This window comes from Cyprinodon tularosa, unplaced genomic scaffold (genome assembly GCF_016077235.1).
Source record: "Cyprinodon tularosa strain WSP-4 unplaced genomic scaffold, ASM1607723v1 ctg469, whole genome shotgun sequence".
NCBI lineage: Eukaryota > Metazoa > Chordata > Actinopteri > Cyprinodontiformes > Cyprinodontidae > Cyprinodon > Cyprinodon tularosa.
In genome coordinates, this window is record NW_024039195.1 from 307,114 (window position 1) to 322,766 (window position 15,653).

General features: G+C 41.6%; 1 protein-coding gene across 1 annotated transcript in view; it reads left to right on the forward strand.

Annotated features, from left to right (window-relative positions):
- The window catches only part of kcnd2 (potassium voltage-gated channel, Shal-related subfamily, member 2), a 57,897-nt gene extending 43,386 nt beyond the window's left edge, over positions 1-14,511 (forward strand). The window contains exons 2-5 of the mRNA XM_038301484.1: positions 2,898-3,060; positions 10,749-10,844; positions 10,921-11,159; positions 13,384-14,511. Coding sequence (XP_038157412.1) covers positions 2,898-3,060; positions 10,749-10,844; positions 10,921-11,159; positions 13,384-13,558 — 673 coding nt within the window. The 3' untranslated portion in view covers positions 13,559-14,511. The remainder of the gene's footprint in view (positions 1-2,897; positions 3,061-10,748; positions 10,845-10,920; positions 11,160-13,383) is intronic.
- Positions 14,512-15,653: the final 1,142 nt, after the last annotated feature.

The following is a 15,653-nucleotide window of genomic DNA, read 5'->3' on the forward strand; positions in this document are numbered from 1 at the left end:
AGGGTCTCCGCAGGGTCTGCAGCAGGTTGTGACCCGATGAGGGTCTCTGCAGGGTCTGCAGCAGGTTGTGACCCGATGAGGGTCTCTGCAGGGTCTGCAGCAGGTTGTGACCCGATGAGGGTCTCTGCAGGGTCTGCAGCAGGGTTGTGACCCGATGAGGGTCTCTGCAGGGTCTGCAGCAGGTTGTGACCTGATGAGGGTCTCTGCAGGGTCTGCAGCAGGTTGTGACCTGATGAGGGTCTCTGCAGGGTCTGCAGCAGGTTGTGACCCGATGAGGGTCTCTGCAGGGTCTGCAGCAGGGTTGTGACCCGATGAGGGTCTCCGCAGGGTCTGCAGCAGGTTGTGACCCGATGAGGGTCTCTGCAGGGTCTGCAGCAGGTTGTGACCCGATGAGGGTCTCTGCAGGGTCTGCAGCAGGTTGTGACCCGATGAGATCACATTCTGACAGTATGCAGGAGAACCTTCTTCATGCTATCAGGAAGGTTTTCCCTCCAGCTGCAGCTGCTCAGGGAGCTGTTGATGGAGATCCTCACAGGATGTGGAGGAGAAGCGGTTCTCTGCCTCCTCCATGTGGCCTCTGGCTGAACTGCAGCCTTCAGAAGGCCGATGGGAGAAATGCTGCATCAGCTCGGCTTTCTGCTGATGGGTTGAAAAAGTTGATGTGCATTTAGTTTGTTCATCGAGTTTCTGTCAGCAGCCTTAAAGTCGTTCTTCATAAAGGAAGATGTGTGGTGAGAGGACGGTTCCTGCAGGAGCCACTGCTGATCAATTCACAGACAATCTCTGAATTATGGCTGGAATAGCTCCAGAAGCAGGATTTATTCATAAAAACACAACTGCAGCTCCTGAGGAGGACAAAGGTTCATAGGGACCCTATTGGACCAGAACCTGTGAACTGGGTTCAGACCATTTCAAATGTAAAAACTATCAAAGTAGACAGGAAGGGAGTCTGAGTCTGTAAGTACGTCACATGGTGACACGGAGCCTTAAGAATGTTTCATCCCAGGCTGGACTTAAATCACTGCTTCTCAGAATATTTCTACCCTCCAGTTGCAGCAGATCCTTCAATCTGAGCAGAACTGAAGCAGTTTTACTGTTGGGAACTTAAACCCGTCGGTTTGGTTCTGAATAAGTCTGCCCTGAAGCAGCTTTAGGGTTTAGAACATGTACTCATGCAGGAAGGATCTCCTGTAGCAGTCAGTCTCACAGTGGATTTGTTAGGCCTCTTAATGAAGACAAAGGTCTGATGAAGAGGAAGCTCAGGGTTACTGTTGGCACCATTGGATCTGGTTCTAACCGTTCAGTTGCACCAGAATCGTTCTGGTTTTGATCCCGGATTCCTGATCTCAAGTCTGCCGGCCAGAAGAAGAATTCACCAAATACCAGCAAAGAAGAATCTGCAGGTTTGTTTGCAACACCATCTGCTGGTGGTGGCATTTGAAAGTTTTGCTTCAGGTTGAAACAATACACAAGGAGTCAGTTTTGTGGGATTATTGAGATGGGATTATATCATCGTACAAAGAACGGCTCATGACCATCAGAACCTCGTCTCTAACCCGCTACGCCAGTGTTGTGCTAAGATAGGTTCCCCCTGCATTTAGAGCAACAGCCCACAGGAACATCCTTTGACTTCAAATATATACTCCCCTTGTTTTCTGTTCCTTACTGTTAGAAGGAAAAGCACTTTATTTATTTTGAGAGAGGGGGAGAGACATGCAGCCAAGGAACACAGGTCGGCTTCGAACCCGGGTCAGCCGTGCAGAGGCCTCTGTACATGGGTCATACCACTAATCCCTGCTCCACCTGCACATCCAGGAAAAGCAGTTTAATCTAGATCTGCCAGGTTTACTAAAAATTTAAAGCAACATTTTATTCATTCATCTCTGTATGATAAAGGTCAGAGCATACTCTTCCTGCTGAGGAGACTGAGGTCTGCAGGGGGCGCTCCTAAAGACCTTCTATGACTGTTAAGGCATCAACTTCTGTGGAGCTGTCTGTTGGAGCAGTGGCTTATCAGCTGAGAGGAAGCGGCTGGATCAGCTGATCAGGAAGGCTAGCTCTGTGATTGGATGCCCTCTGGACTGGAGTTGGGAAACAAAAGGATGCTAACTAAATGAACATTTCTGTTGGATGTTTCCCACTCCATGCATGAAGCTGGTGCTGAACTGGACAGCTCCTTCAGTGGCAGACTGCTGCACCCTAAATGCACCATGGAGTTTTATCACAGATCCTTCCTTCAAGCAGCTGGAAGACTCTAGAACCACCACTGTTCCCAACAACCTCAATCAGTTGTTACATTCATGCTGATTTTGCACAGTTTCTACCTTAGTCATTAAATAACATCCTGCTGTCATTTTGCACATCTCTGATGTTGCTGCTATTTTCAAATAACCATTACTGTAAAAATGTCCATAGCTGTTTATTGGTCATTTTTTCTCCAGGTTCACAGTTTTATATTGTTAAAACACTTTACAGTACAGTATCTTCACTATTATGTTATCCTTATACATTTTTACTAAGGTGCATATTTGTTTAACCATTTTTTTTATTAAAGTAAAACATCAAGTATTTCATGTCTAGCTAAAGACTGAGGTGCAGTGAGGAATTCTGGGAAAATAAAATCAGTTGGGGATACGTTCCTTAGCACATGCTGCTTTTCCTTCAGCTTGAACACTCAGCCCAGCACTGTTCTGCAGGCAGAACCGGGTCAGTAGAAGAAGTTGGAAGTGGTTTTGGTAGCTGCAGCATCAGAGATTGGATATTTCTAAAGTTTTTTTAAATTAAGCTTTATTGTTAAAATAATAAATTGTCTCCATGTGAAAAAAAAAACCAAGTTTGATATGATTCACTGCATGAGAAAACATGAGATGTTTTATAGGAACGTCTCCTCTCCTCAGGTACGGTGACATGGTACCAAAGACCATCATGGGGAAGATCTTTGGGTCCATCTGCTCCCTCAGCGGCGTGTTGGTCATCGCCCTGCCGGTTCCGGTCATCGTCTCCAACTTCAGCCGGATCTACCATCAGAGCCAGAGGGCTGAGAAGAGGAAAGCACAGAAGGTAAAACATCTGCTTACTGTGGGGGTGTGGGGCGCAAATATGAACAGAACCCACCTGGGCCTCCCCTGATAAGGTCACCAGGGGGCGATGTAGAGCTGAGATTACCACACATTAGCACAATGTTTACTGAAAGTAAAGGAGCAGATCCTACAGGTCCAATCTGAGTTGGGCCTTTATCACCTTCTGCTCAAACTTCAACACTTTCTGAAAACTAAAACCAAACACATTTTTCAGCAGAAGTGCTTGAAAACAACCTGACTCCATGTTTGTGTTGTCATGGTGACTAAATTATTTCTACTGCTCCATCTCTGGAATCAGGTTCTGGTTTAAAAAAACTGCAAAAATTGTTTCATCATTAAAATAAAATAAAAAAGAATATTCCTGTGAGGAGAAAGAAAGAACGGCTCCTCAACAACTAAATATGTTTTTAAAAGATCTTGTTTTGAAGCCAATTATTCTATCAAAGCTTTTACATTTCTTTTACATTTAAACAGACAATATTTGCTGTGAATTTCTGAAGCAAATTTAATTTTATGTAACTGGATATTTCTTTAGAAGTTTTAACTTTTATTCTAATACACTTTTAAAGTTTAAAACAGAATCATTTGTTTATTATTTAACCTTATTTTCATTAGGTTTTATTTTTCTACTTTTAATCAAACTATTGATTAAAAGTAGAAAAATAACTTTATTTATAACGTATTAATATTAATTTAAGCTTAAATTAATGCATATGATAAAACTTCTTTGCTTATTTTTAGATAATATGTAGGTTATGAAATTATTCATATAATAAATATTAATTGAACACATAAATTAATATCTGATTATTTTTTTATATTTACCAATAATAATTTAGTTAAGAAATAATATTCTGTGTATCTAAAACAAACCATGAGAAGCAGACTAAAATGAACCTTTTCATCCCCTGACCATTGGCGGTTCTAGACGGGGGCCAACGGGGGCCAGTGCCCCTGTAGATCATATTATGGCCCCTGTATCAAAGACATAATACTAAAAAAGAAATTCTAATGATGATATGCGCCGGAAAAGACATGGTTTCTGATAGTTCCTTTGGATCTATTTCATTTTTTTTCATAAAAAATTCTAATTATCTAATTATTTAAAAACAATAGCTTCGGTGGTATTGAGATAGGATCCCAGTTTTCTTCTGCTAAATGTTTTTTTCAAAACAAATTTAAAGAAAATAATCAGTTTTCCTTGAGTTCTAATTCAGATTTTATAGAAACCAGTAATTTTAACTTAAATTAAGAAAAAGAATGTGTAAAATTCCTAAATTATGAATGTATATTGAGTTAATATTCAAAATCTTTTAGATATTTATATAGCTAGATTTTTTTTCTGAGTTTTTATGGCACTTGTGGCTCATTTTTCTCACAGTAGGCTGACAGCAAAAGGGGTATGGGAGAGGGGGGGAGACATAATAATAAAATAATAATAATAATAATTCATTTAATTTATAATGCACTTTTCACCAAAAAGGCCTCAAGGTGCTACGAAAAAGCATTTAAAAAAGCAATACATAGAGGTATGCAGTAAAGGACCACAGGCTGGATTCGAACCCGGGTCCCCCACTTCGAGGATAAAATCCCTCATGCTTGGGTCGTATGCACTAACCACTGTTCCACCTGAATGCAAGCCAGAATTTTTTGAGTAGCTTTTTGTTCCATGCCAAGGGATTTTTGTTTAGATTTTAACAATAATCCAAATGAACATTTTCAAGCCGAAAAATAAATATTTTCAGTAGGAAGACATATCATTTTAATTAAACCTAGTTGAATCGAAATTTCACTTCATGCAGCTTAATGTATTTGAATCCCTTGCCCTTTTATTTGCTTCATGCTTTTCTGTGCCTCCATAAAAACATGCTAAACCCCACCCCCCTGGCCTCCTGGAACATTTGGTCTCAAACTGCCACTGATCCTGACTTCAGCTGCTCTTCAGCTCATAAGAAGAACAGATAAGGAACTTTTTGAGAATAACAGACCAACTGTTGGAGAGCATCTGTGAGGCAGCAGAAGAACAGCTAACGAACAGTAAAGCAACAGCTAAATATCTGCTGAAGAGCAGCTGGAGATCAGTGGAAGAATGCCTAAAGAACTGCTTGAAAAGCCGCTGAAGAACAGCCAAAGATCTGCTAAAAAGTAGCTGGAGGTGATGAATAGCTGAAGAAAGAACAGCTGAGAGAAGCTGGAGAACATCTGCAGGGGTTCTGTGAACTGACCACCGTCTCAACACAAACCTGTGTGTGTTCACAAACAGAAAACCAGGCTTGCTAGAATTGACGCAGTGAGGAGCCGAGGAGCTAGTGCTTATTTGCAGTACAAACGCAGCCAGCAGCTGATTGGCGATGCTAAGGAGGTAACCATGGAGACCACCCTCTCCCTTTGAGCCAACCGGCTGCAGATTGCTGCATGCAGGGTGTGATCTGAGCGACGGGGGTTCCTCTCTGAGCTCTTTCTGTCGTGTTCCATCTTGATCTCTATGTTCCTGTGTCTCCTCGTCCGTCAGTGCATGTGAAACTGCTGCATGTGATTGATCAGCCTTTAAAGGCCAAAGGTCAGTGCCCCTCTGCATGTTTCCCAGGTCCAGAAAGCTGCTGGACCTTCCTCCTTCATGTTTGAACCAAAACCACATCAGTACTCGACCGAATCCCACAAGGTTTCCACCTTCGTTCACTAGCTGCCGTAGGTCAGATGTCCCTCACTAACGCTAAGGAGCTGAAAGGAATCCCACAATTCAATTCAGTTTATTTCTATTGCGCCAAATCACAACATGTCATCTCAAGGCACTTTACAGTTCACCAGATCATACAATCAAATTGATTCAAAGTTTTCTATCTAAGGAAAACCAGTTGATTGCATCGACTCATTGACTCAAAGGCAATCCCTCACACTAAGCATGCTTGTGGCGACAGTGGAGAGGAAAAACTCCCTTTTAACAGGAAGAAACCTCCATTAGAACCAGGCTCAGTGTGAGCGGCCATCTGCTGAGGCCGACTGGGTTTCAAGGAGACAGAAGCAGAGATACAAAAAGCAGCTGTAAAAGGCGCCCTGTCCAGGAAACTGCATCTCTTACAGTTGCATTTAAGGAAGGAGATGGTGGTCAAAAACTCACAACCTCACTGGTACTGGGAATTCCACAGTGTCGTTAATAAAATACATTCTTCACCAACCTTACAAAGCCCTGTTGAACGGCTGGTATGTTCTCATTTATAAAAAATGAGCAGAGTCCAAACAACCCGTAACATTACAAAGAAAAATAGGGAATTAGCATGTCCGTCTGAGTACGTGTATCTCCCTGCATCACGTCTCCCTACAGAGAAGCAGTGGCACGTAGCAACACCAGAGTATCTTAAAGAGACACTACACAATTACGACTGCTACGAAACACACAGCCAGGCAGACGAGCTCCGAGCCATCTCCCATATCAGAGGATGAAGAGAAAACATCCAGTTAGTCACAGTCAGAGAAACAGGACTACACTGTTTCCAGTTTCCCCTCTTTCTAAAATAAGCGTTCCCCAAAAACGTGGGAGAAATTTTCAGGGCTAGTTTGGTTTTTAAAGGTAACAACAACAGCTTGGGAAGCAGCATACCCCAGTTTCAGGCTCTGTTTTGTAGAAGAGACCCCTGGTGTGCTTCAGGACCCTGAGTGATGCTCACAGCTGTTTTCACATCCGGAAAACATTCAGGCCGTAAATATTCACAATATTTGATCTTTTCCTCATTTTGACAGGTTTTGACTACGTTCTGATTTCATCCCATTAGTGGAAACAGGGAAACTTCTGGAGATGAGCACGAGTGGTTCTGCTGAAGGAGGGATGTTAAGCATCACCAGGAAACTAACTCTTCTTCTCTTTCTTCTAATATCAACACGTGGAGGACTGAAGCTGTGCTGCATGACAACCAACTGGCCAATCAGCATGCAGAGTGTATAGGCAATGTGACCCAGAGGACAGTGTTAGGGGAACATTAGAGGAAAGATCTAACTTTATGAGAAGCCCATGGCCGTAGGTTTGCACAGGGACCATAGAGACATGTCCCTACCAACAATTAGATGTGATTAACATGTTTATAATTTACTATACAGCATTGTTGCAGCAGTAAAGGAGTTCTAGATGGAGAATATTGACAGACGAAAACATTTTTTATCTAAAATGCAAAATGTTTCTATTTTTTTTTTTTTTACAATTTTGGTATAATTCCTGCTCTAAGTGGGTCGCTCTGTGAGCTAAAGACATGTTTTAGAGTCTCTATACTCCAATTAACAATTAATCAATTACTAAATTTGTTGACATTATTTCAATAATCAATTAATCTGATGAATAAAATACATGAAATGGGTTAAACAGAGTAACTATAGCCTAGATGTACAACTTGTGGAGTGAGGTTAATATATTAAATGTTCAGTGTCAGTTCCTCTTCTAGTTCCAGTGGTGATGTAAATACAATAAATCTATTTGGCTTTCCCTTAAATCTATTATTTTGCTTTGTTTCATCATACAGAGAGAATATTTAAAAGATAAGAGTGGGTTTTACCTCTGTTTACCTCTGCACAATTCTATATCTTTAAAAGAAAATACAGGATAAATCCACATATAACAGACATATTTAGGCTATATTTGGTTAAATAAGCACAGATTTACCTTCTGTCTTAGTCACAGGTAATTTCAAATGCAAACCTTTTCAAAGTGGAAAGAAGTCCTAATTTCTCATTCATCAGAGCCAGTTATTCCTTCAGTTATTGATAAACAGCATCTAGTGTAGTGCCTATAAAATTTGTATAAACGTAGCAAGAAATGCTGCTTTTCTCTTTAAATGAAATGCACCCTGATTTTCACGTCAAGCATAACAAAACGAGCGTGCATATTTTTGCATAAAACCAGTGATATCAGATCAATAGTGTCCCTATCAAAGTTTAAATCAAACCTACGCCCTTGCTTCTGCCGTACTCAGGTTGGCTCCTGACCAGGCTCAGACTGGTAATCTGTGATAGCGGCTATTTGCCTGGTGGGACGGTCCTAATTTCAGCATGCGAGGGCCGGCCCTCTTTAAATCATACCAACACTTACTCTCTGGCCGAAGCTCCTACCTGTGACAGTAGTTAACATTGTGTTACTCAAGAAGTAATACAATGTTAACTACTTAAGTGATGCATGCAGTATATCACTGGAAAAACGATCTAAAAATAAGTAAAAATGTCTTACATTAAGTGTATTTCCCCTTAATTTGAGTAGGTAAATTAGATAGTTTGCCAATGGAATGAGTATTTTTACTCTTAAAATAAGATATTTAGATAAAATGCACTTGAAATAAGACAATGTAATCGTGCTTTCTTATTTTAAATGTAAATCGTCTTGTTCCATTGGCAAAATCTCCCTTTCACCTTCTCGACTTAAGAACAAATGCACTTATTTTAAAGCTACAGTGTGTAATAATTACAGGGATATACAGTCAGAAATGTAATATATTATACATAACTATGTTATTTATCATCATCTACGAGCTCAGCCTCTTAACCTTAATATTTGCGTTGCCTTAGAATTCGTTATTTATAATTACATAGGAGCGGGTCTCGCAGCCATGGAGGCAGACATCTTTGCGCTACGGCAGCGCAGAGCCAACAAACTAGCGATTGCGAGATCGCCCATTACGCTCGAAAGTAACTACGGCAAGTTGAGAGAGATGAACTGAGACGGTACTGAAATCTATACCCTACACAGTCTAATGAAATACTATCTGTAAAATTATCTATGTAAACAAACATCATCACTTGAGAAGGTAGGTGATGCGGACGTCGTGGAAGACATTTTGTCCCGTAACGCTCGCCGTACTGTTGGGGGGTAGAAGCGGTGGGGGGAGATGTTCATGTTGCTGCGGTCTGCAGTCTGGACGTTAGATGTCGCTAAAAGTTACACACTGTAGCTTTAAGAAAAAATGACTTATCTAGATTTTAATTTTTTCCAGTGTAGCCCTTCCTTGTCATGCACATCCTTGTGACGGTTGGCATATCGTGTAATTTTCTATTTCTTCAAACTCTAAAATCCTTACAACTAACTAAATTAGAATAAAACTAAAATGCTTTCTTTAAACCAAACTACAATGTTCCTCTTATATTTGGCAAATTTATATTTGAATATTTTGCAAAAATATGTTGCAGTGCATGATGGGGTTTTGCATCTAAATGCTAACGTCTCCCGTCTTACATACATTGTTGCCAGGTTGGGATGTTTCCAATCTGGCAGTTTAGGATGGCCGTCTATGGGTGGAAAATGTTTTTCTTTAGATTTAAGGCCTAAGAGATTAATGGACTTTTCTTCAAACTGGGCGAGATTTTGTAGATCCAGGCGGTTTATGAAAATTTTTTGGGCTGTAAAACGTGAGTCAGTGACATCTGGCAACCCTGCTGATGTGGTTACGCAGCAGCTGTCACTGTGGATGTCGTGTGAAGCTTGAAGATAGATCAATTAATCCATAATGTGTGTTAATTTTTTTTCTTCATATTTGAGACGCATGCATTTGACTGTATTTCTATTTTTCTTTTTTGGGGGATATATATATATATATATATATATATATATATATATATATATATATATATATATATATATATATATATACACGCATATACGCACGCAAATATACATTTTACAATATACACCCTCTCTATCATCAAATTCTATGAAATAATTTAGATTTCTTTAAAAATCTAATAACTATTTGTATTTGTTTACTCCTCAAATTCTTCATCAAAATATCTAATAAATTAATCTTTTCCTTAATACAGAACACCCTCCTCATATATTTTCTCTCGCTTTCACATTTATGACCTTGCAGTATAACATGTTCTATTGTTTCATATTTTCCACAGTTATCACATCTGCCAGTAGTTTGCTTTTCAATTTTAATAACTTTATAATTAAGTCCTGTTTGCCCAAATCTTAACCTTATTATCACTCTCTCCTCCTTTCTATTTCGTCTTCCATTTCTTCTTTTTCCTACTATCTTCTGAATTTTATAAAATGTTTTCTTCATCCCACCTTTTTATGCTATTTTTCCATCGGTTTTTATTTAATAATACTCTTTCCCTCTGATTTCCTTGTTTTAACTGTAAAACTAATAGGATTATGAATTGCCCTCTTTGCCATTTTATCTACCCTCTCGTTTCCTTTTACTCCAATATGTGCTGGAGCCCACACAATACAACAATCAAACCCAAAGTTTTTATTCTGAATAATGTATAAAATATTTCTAATAGAACGTCCATCCTTTGAGGTTTAACTTTTAATGGATCAGGAGGAGCTTTGTTGATCCTCATGGAGAGTTTTCAGTGTGTTCTTGCTGTTTGGAACTTCATGCATTCAGGTTGCAGTGACTGGTTCTGTCTCAGAGGACTGATTGGGAACGAAAATGCAGCTCAGATTTATAAAGAAGACCTTAGTAGATCCTTTGAGTTTGTCCCTCTGGGTCACATTCAGCCTGAAGCCTCCTCAGGTGGCCTGAGGGCTCCGTCAGCCCGACAAGGCTCTGCTGTGCCTTAAAAACTGGGATCTTCTGAATGTTCTGACAGCATGGTGTCTGCAGACTGTTGGTCCAAACCTGATGTTTTCACCAATGGACTGTGGTTTAAATAACGGGTCATGTGATTTGTTTTTATGTCCTGAAGGCGTCCAAGGAGGCTGGACAGGCGCTGGTGTGTAAGATCAACCCGGGCTTTGACCTGCAGCATCACCACCTGCTCAACTGTCTGGAGAAAACGACGGTGAGGTCCAGGAAGCCCAGAGACATCCAGAGCCACTCCACAGTTTTCTCACCTTCTCCACCTCTTTGCTCCTCAGAACCACGAGTTTGTTGATGAGAAGTCATACGAGTCCAGCTGCAGGGAGTTAAGTCCAGTAAAGCAGCTGTCTCGGTCCTCCTCCACCTCCTCCTCTTCCTCGCTTCATGGCTTCTCCTGCTGTGGCCGCAGGAGGAGGAAGACCTTCAACGTCCCGAACTCCAACATGTCTCTGGGTCTGCAGGGCAGCATCCAGGAGCTGAGCACCATCCAGATCAGGGAGCGACCGTTCAGCAACAGGTTTGTCACCTATTGAACATGAATGTGTTACCGCGGAAACCGTCGATTACATGAAGAAGTCCTCATGTATGAACGTCATGCTTCAAGGTTTCTGAGGTTTTTTTGTTGATGAGACTTGAGAAAACGAACCATCAAAGGTGGATGAACATGTTTACAGTAGGAGGTTCAGATTTTTTAGCAAATCAGTAAAGTTTAATACACTGAAGGCTACATGAGCTGCAAAGATATGCAGATGTTAGACCAGAAGAGGAGAGTGAAACTGAGGAGGTTTCTACATAAAACAGCTTTAAGTTCTACCAGCAGATGATTCTGTGGATCTGTGCAGGGGCAGATTTAGGAAATTTGGGGCCCTAGGCAAAGACAGGCAGGGGGCCCTCTGAATTAAGAAGGCAACACATAAAACACACCCATTATACAGATAGGGAAATTTTAAAAGAATAGACATACATTATTTTGTCCCTCTCTTCTTGTCCCTTTTCTTCTTGTTTTCCTCTCTATGTTTTGTACTCAGCTGACTTTTCATGCTGTCTCTAAAGTAATGAAAGATTTTTTCCAAGCACTAAGCTCACTTAGCTGATTGCTCCTTCTTGTGTTTCCAAAAAGGCCAAAGTAAATAACCCAGTCCTTCTTTTCACTGTAGACAAGCCATGATCTGCTTCTCTGTTCTCCATTTTTCATTTGGATGAAATAATAGCTGCATGAATCATGACAGCAGACAAGATAGAGGAGAGCAGGAGGCGGGGTTACCAATCTACTCACTCTGGAGAGCAGAGTTCGCTGCTTTTAGATGTTGTCGCCAAAGTCTCCAGTAGCAGAAAGAAGTAGCTAGATTTGGCGCTTTTTTGAAACAATAGTGCTAGAGGGGTCTGAAAAGTTGCTAAATATAGCGACTAAAGCGCTAAGTTTAGTCGCTATATTTAGCGAGTAAGTAAATTTGCTGCTGTCTGATTGGACCTTTCTGAACATGTGCAGCAAATGGACTGATCCAATATGGTGGACACTGAGGGGGGGGCTGAGACGCACTTAGTATTATAAGCGTTCGGATGGCATTTTCGTGAAAATATTTTTATCAAAAACATAATTAATGTGCATATATAAGGAATAGCTGTAGTAACAATACATGGAAATACAGTTTTATGGGCCCCCAGGAATTTGGGGCCCTGGGCAGCTGCCCAGTACTGCCTAATGGTAAATCCCCCCCTGGATCCGTGGCACTTTGGTGAACAGAGGTTTCAGCAGCTGTGACGGTTTTATCGTAGCAGAAAAAATTGATTTGATTTCTTTATAGATCGTAAAGATGGTTAAGGGAATGCAGAGCAGATCTAGAATGATCCGGAGCAGATGTCCCAGGAGGTTATGTGGACATGTATGTCCTCAAAGATCCTGCAGCAACAGTTTACCTTCACTCTCTAACATCTTCAGCTTTAGCTCACACACAGATCGGCTTCTCCCTGGTCAGAGGAGGGAGGCCTTCTGCTTCAAACCCCAACTTGGATGAAGCGTTGCAGCCTTCCTGTCCAAACACATGGCGCCGAGCCGTCACATGACGGCGTGTTCCCACGCAGTGTCAGCCAGCAGGAATCCAGAGTATGTCCACAGCTGTGGGAGGCTGTGGGAGGACTGGGAACAGAAACCAGCTCCTGGTTCTGCTGCTTCTGTTCCAGCAGCAGCCATGAGATGATGACTCCTCTCTGGAGCGTTTATCTGCATGCTGACCTAATGGATCTGAACCTGCAGAAGAACCAGTGAGGATTAAAGCCTCACTGGTTCTCCTGTGGGTTATTGATCACTGTGAACCGGACCCCCCCATCGCAGCAGATCTGAGATTACTTTAATTGATTTAAAATGTCAATGGCGGACAGGAGGGCGGTCTGTGCGTCATCTGATGGATTAACACCTCGAGTTTTAAATATTTATCTCTGGTGATGAGCTCAGAGTTTGGATGGACTCTCTGCCATCACCCTTATCTGGTTGTATCAGAATCCATTTGTAACTCCAGAACATTTATATCAGAGCCAGTTAAAGAGAAACATATGGGTCATATGAATGGAGGACGTTACTCTGTGGGGGCGTGAATAGTTTAGTTATTTAATCAGAAGATCTTCAGTTGGTCTTAAAGGACAATGAGGAAAATGAATTTTTTCCCCTCCTAAACACATGTGGACAGAACTGTTTATTCCTCTGGATTCCAGGTTCTTACGTCTTCTCCTGTCTCTCCTCCCAGTCGATCCAGTCTGAACGCCAAGTTCCAGGAGACGCTCCCTCTGAACTGCGAGCAGCCATACCTCTCCCCGGCTGTCCTCAGCATTCCTACACCCGGCACCTCGCCGGACGGAGACCAGTCCACCAGTTCCACCGACTACTCCCAGACCAACATCGTCCGGGTTTCTGCTCTCTAGATCCCCTCTGGCCTCCCTTCCCCCCGACCTGCTGCTCTCGTTGCCGAGGCCGGGCTCCGACTGTGAGGGCGGGGCTGACCGTGGAAGAAGGAGCATCTCCATCACTGACTGGAGCTGGAACAGTATTCCTTTCCTTTGTTTTCCTTTCCTTTATTCCCTGATCAAACAGGCAGCTTGGTTCTCTCTGTGTTCAGGAGAAATGACTTTATTTATCTGAAGAAGAGCTTTTATTGACTGAATAGATTCAGAGTGAACATTAGATGAGCCGGGTTCTTCAGCACAAATACTGGAATCAGAAACAATCCAGTTAGAAATATACCAACCAGAACTTCCACCTGGACTGACTCCATAATCATACCGATGGTTTGGACCTGAAAAACCGGACAATACGTGAACATCCGCCTCGCCTTGTTGACCACTGAAAACGCATGAACACATTCACCTGCTCTGGTGTCATTTACGACTCTTAAACCCTGCAGCTGCTTTTCTTTTTCAATATTATCCTACATCTAAACCGACATAGTGCAGGTGAGGCTGTTAAAATCAGACCTAAAGCTTCATGCATCACCAGAAAACAATAGATCCCTGCAGCCAAATATCACTCAGGTGCCACTTTGCTCAGTGTCTGGAGGTTTTTCTTCTGGGTCAACAGCCAAATAAACGCTCTGCTCTTCCTTTCCTGACCACATCCTGCAGGAATCAGGTTATCAGGGGGGTCCAAGCCAGGAAATGCTCCCACCAAAGCAATGCAGTGACGGCTGCATATGTCCTATGGGACTGTACTTACTACTGCTGGTTTTCAACCCTCCATCACAGTGTTTGGGCCATTCTAAGGCAATGTCAAAATATGGTTAAAAGTTAAAAAGGTTTGTTTAGTTTGGGAATTTTTAGTTTTAAAATGATTCCGGCTTTAATTAGAAAGAAACATTCCTTATTTGCAGGAGAAATAAAAACCAGCATCATTGTTCTAAACCTGAAACTAAAAACTCGGTGATTCTCATTATGATTCAGCTCTCTTTGGTGGGACTCGGTCTTCATCCTCTGTTCTCTCTAGAGAAGAGAAACTCCAGAGCATAATGCTGCCTCTACCATGTTGCACAGTGGGCACAGCCTTGTCTTCCAGCCTGCTTATGATGAAAAACCAGAACAAACCAGATGTTCTTTCACCTCTTCCAGTCCTTCTCTCCTTCTTAAGGCTTTATTTATACTCAGAAACCAGGTCGTCTGCGTTTGTTGTAGTTAATGCAAATGTGCCCCACCCCTTCCGCAGACACTCTGCTGCACCTCTCCAAATATGTAGGTGACCGCAGACAGGAGGCCTCTGATTGGTCAAATCTGCATCTGCTCTACACTATGCGTATTTCCTGTTTGGTACCTTACCAGCTTGCTTAAAGGAAAATTCCGGTTTTTTACACTTTTAGCCCATTTTCTGTAGTGTCCAGGATGAAATCGAATGATCGACACCAAAAGTTTGACAATTGGTCCTGTCTCTGCTTTTTGGCTCATTTAGAATCCACCCCTGGCTGCTTTAGAATGGCTTCCATAGAGCATGTCCGATAATGTCCTTAAAACAACCTTAAATGTTCTTTTTTTAAAATATGCTACTCACCGTGTCGTCAGCGCTGTTCAATGACGTTCCAAAAAAAGTTTCGTGAATAAAAAACGTTCCTGTAGTGTTTTATTTAGCATTTTGTAAATCCCATTGAGTTCTGTTGGAATAGTCAATATTCCCCTGCCACCGGAAACGGAAATGGGGCCTGTTTACACAGTTGTAGTCTTTTCGCTTCACTCTGTGTACTCCGACGTCGAGGTGCTAACGTCTCTGTTAAACACTTTGAAAAACTCTGAAAATGGAATACGAAAGGTGGATTCTTGATTCTCGACGTCAGTAATTGAATCGTTTTTTTTGTACATGAATAAAGGGATAAATGCATGTTTGGGTTAGTTTTAAAGTCTATTTTTCCTACAAAACTAAAGGGATAAAATAAAGGAATAAACAGGTATGCTGGTCTGACAGAACATCAGCCCAGTTCTGGCCTGCTTGTTTCTTTTTCACTCTCATTCTCTAAAGCTGACTAATTGGTCTCTAAATGGA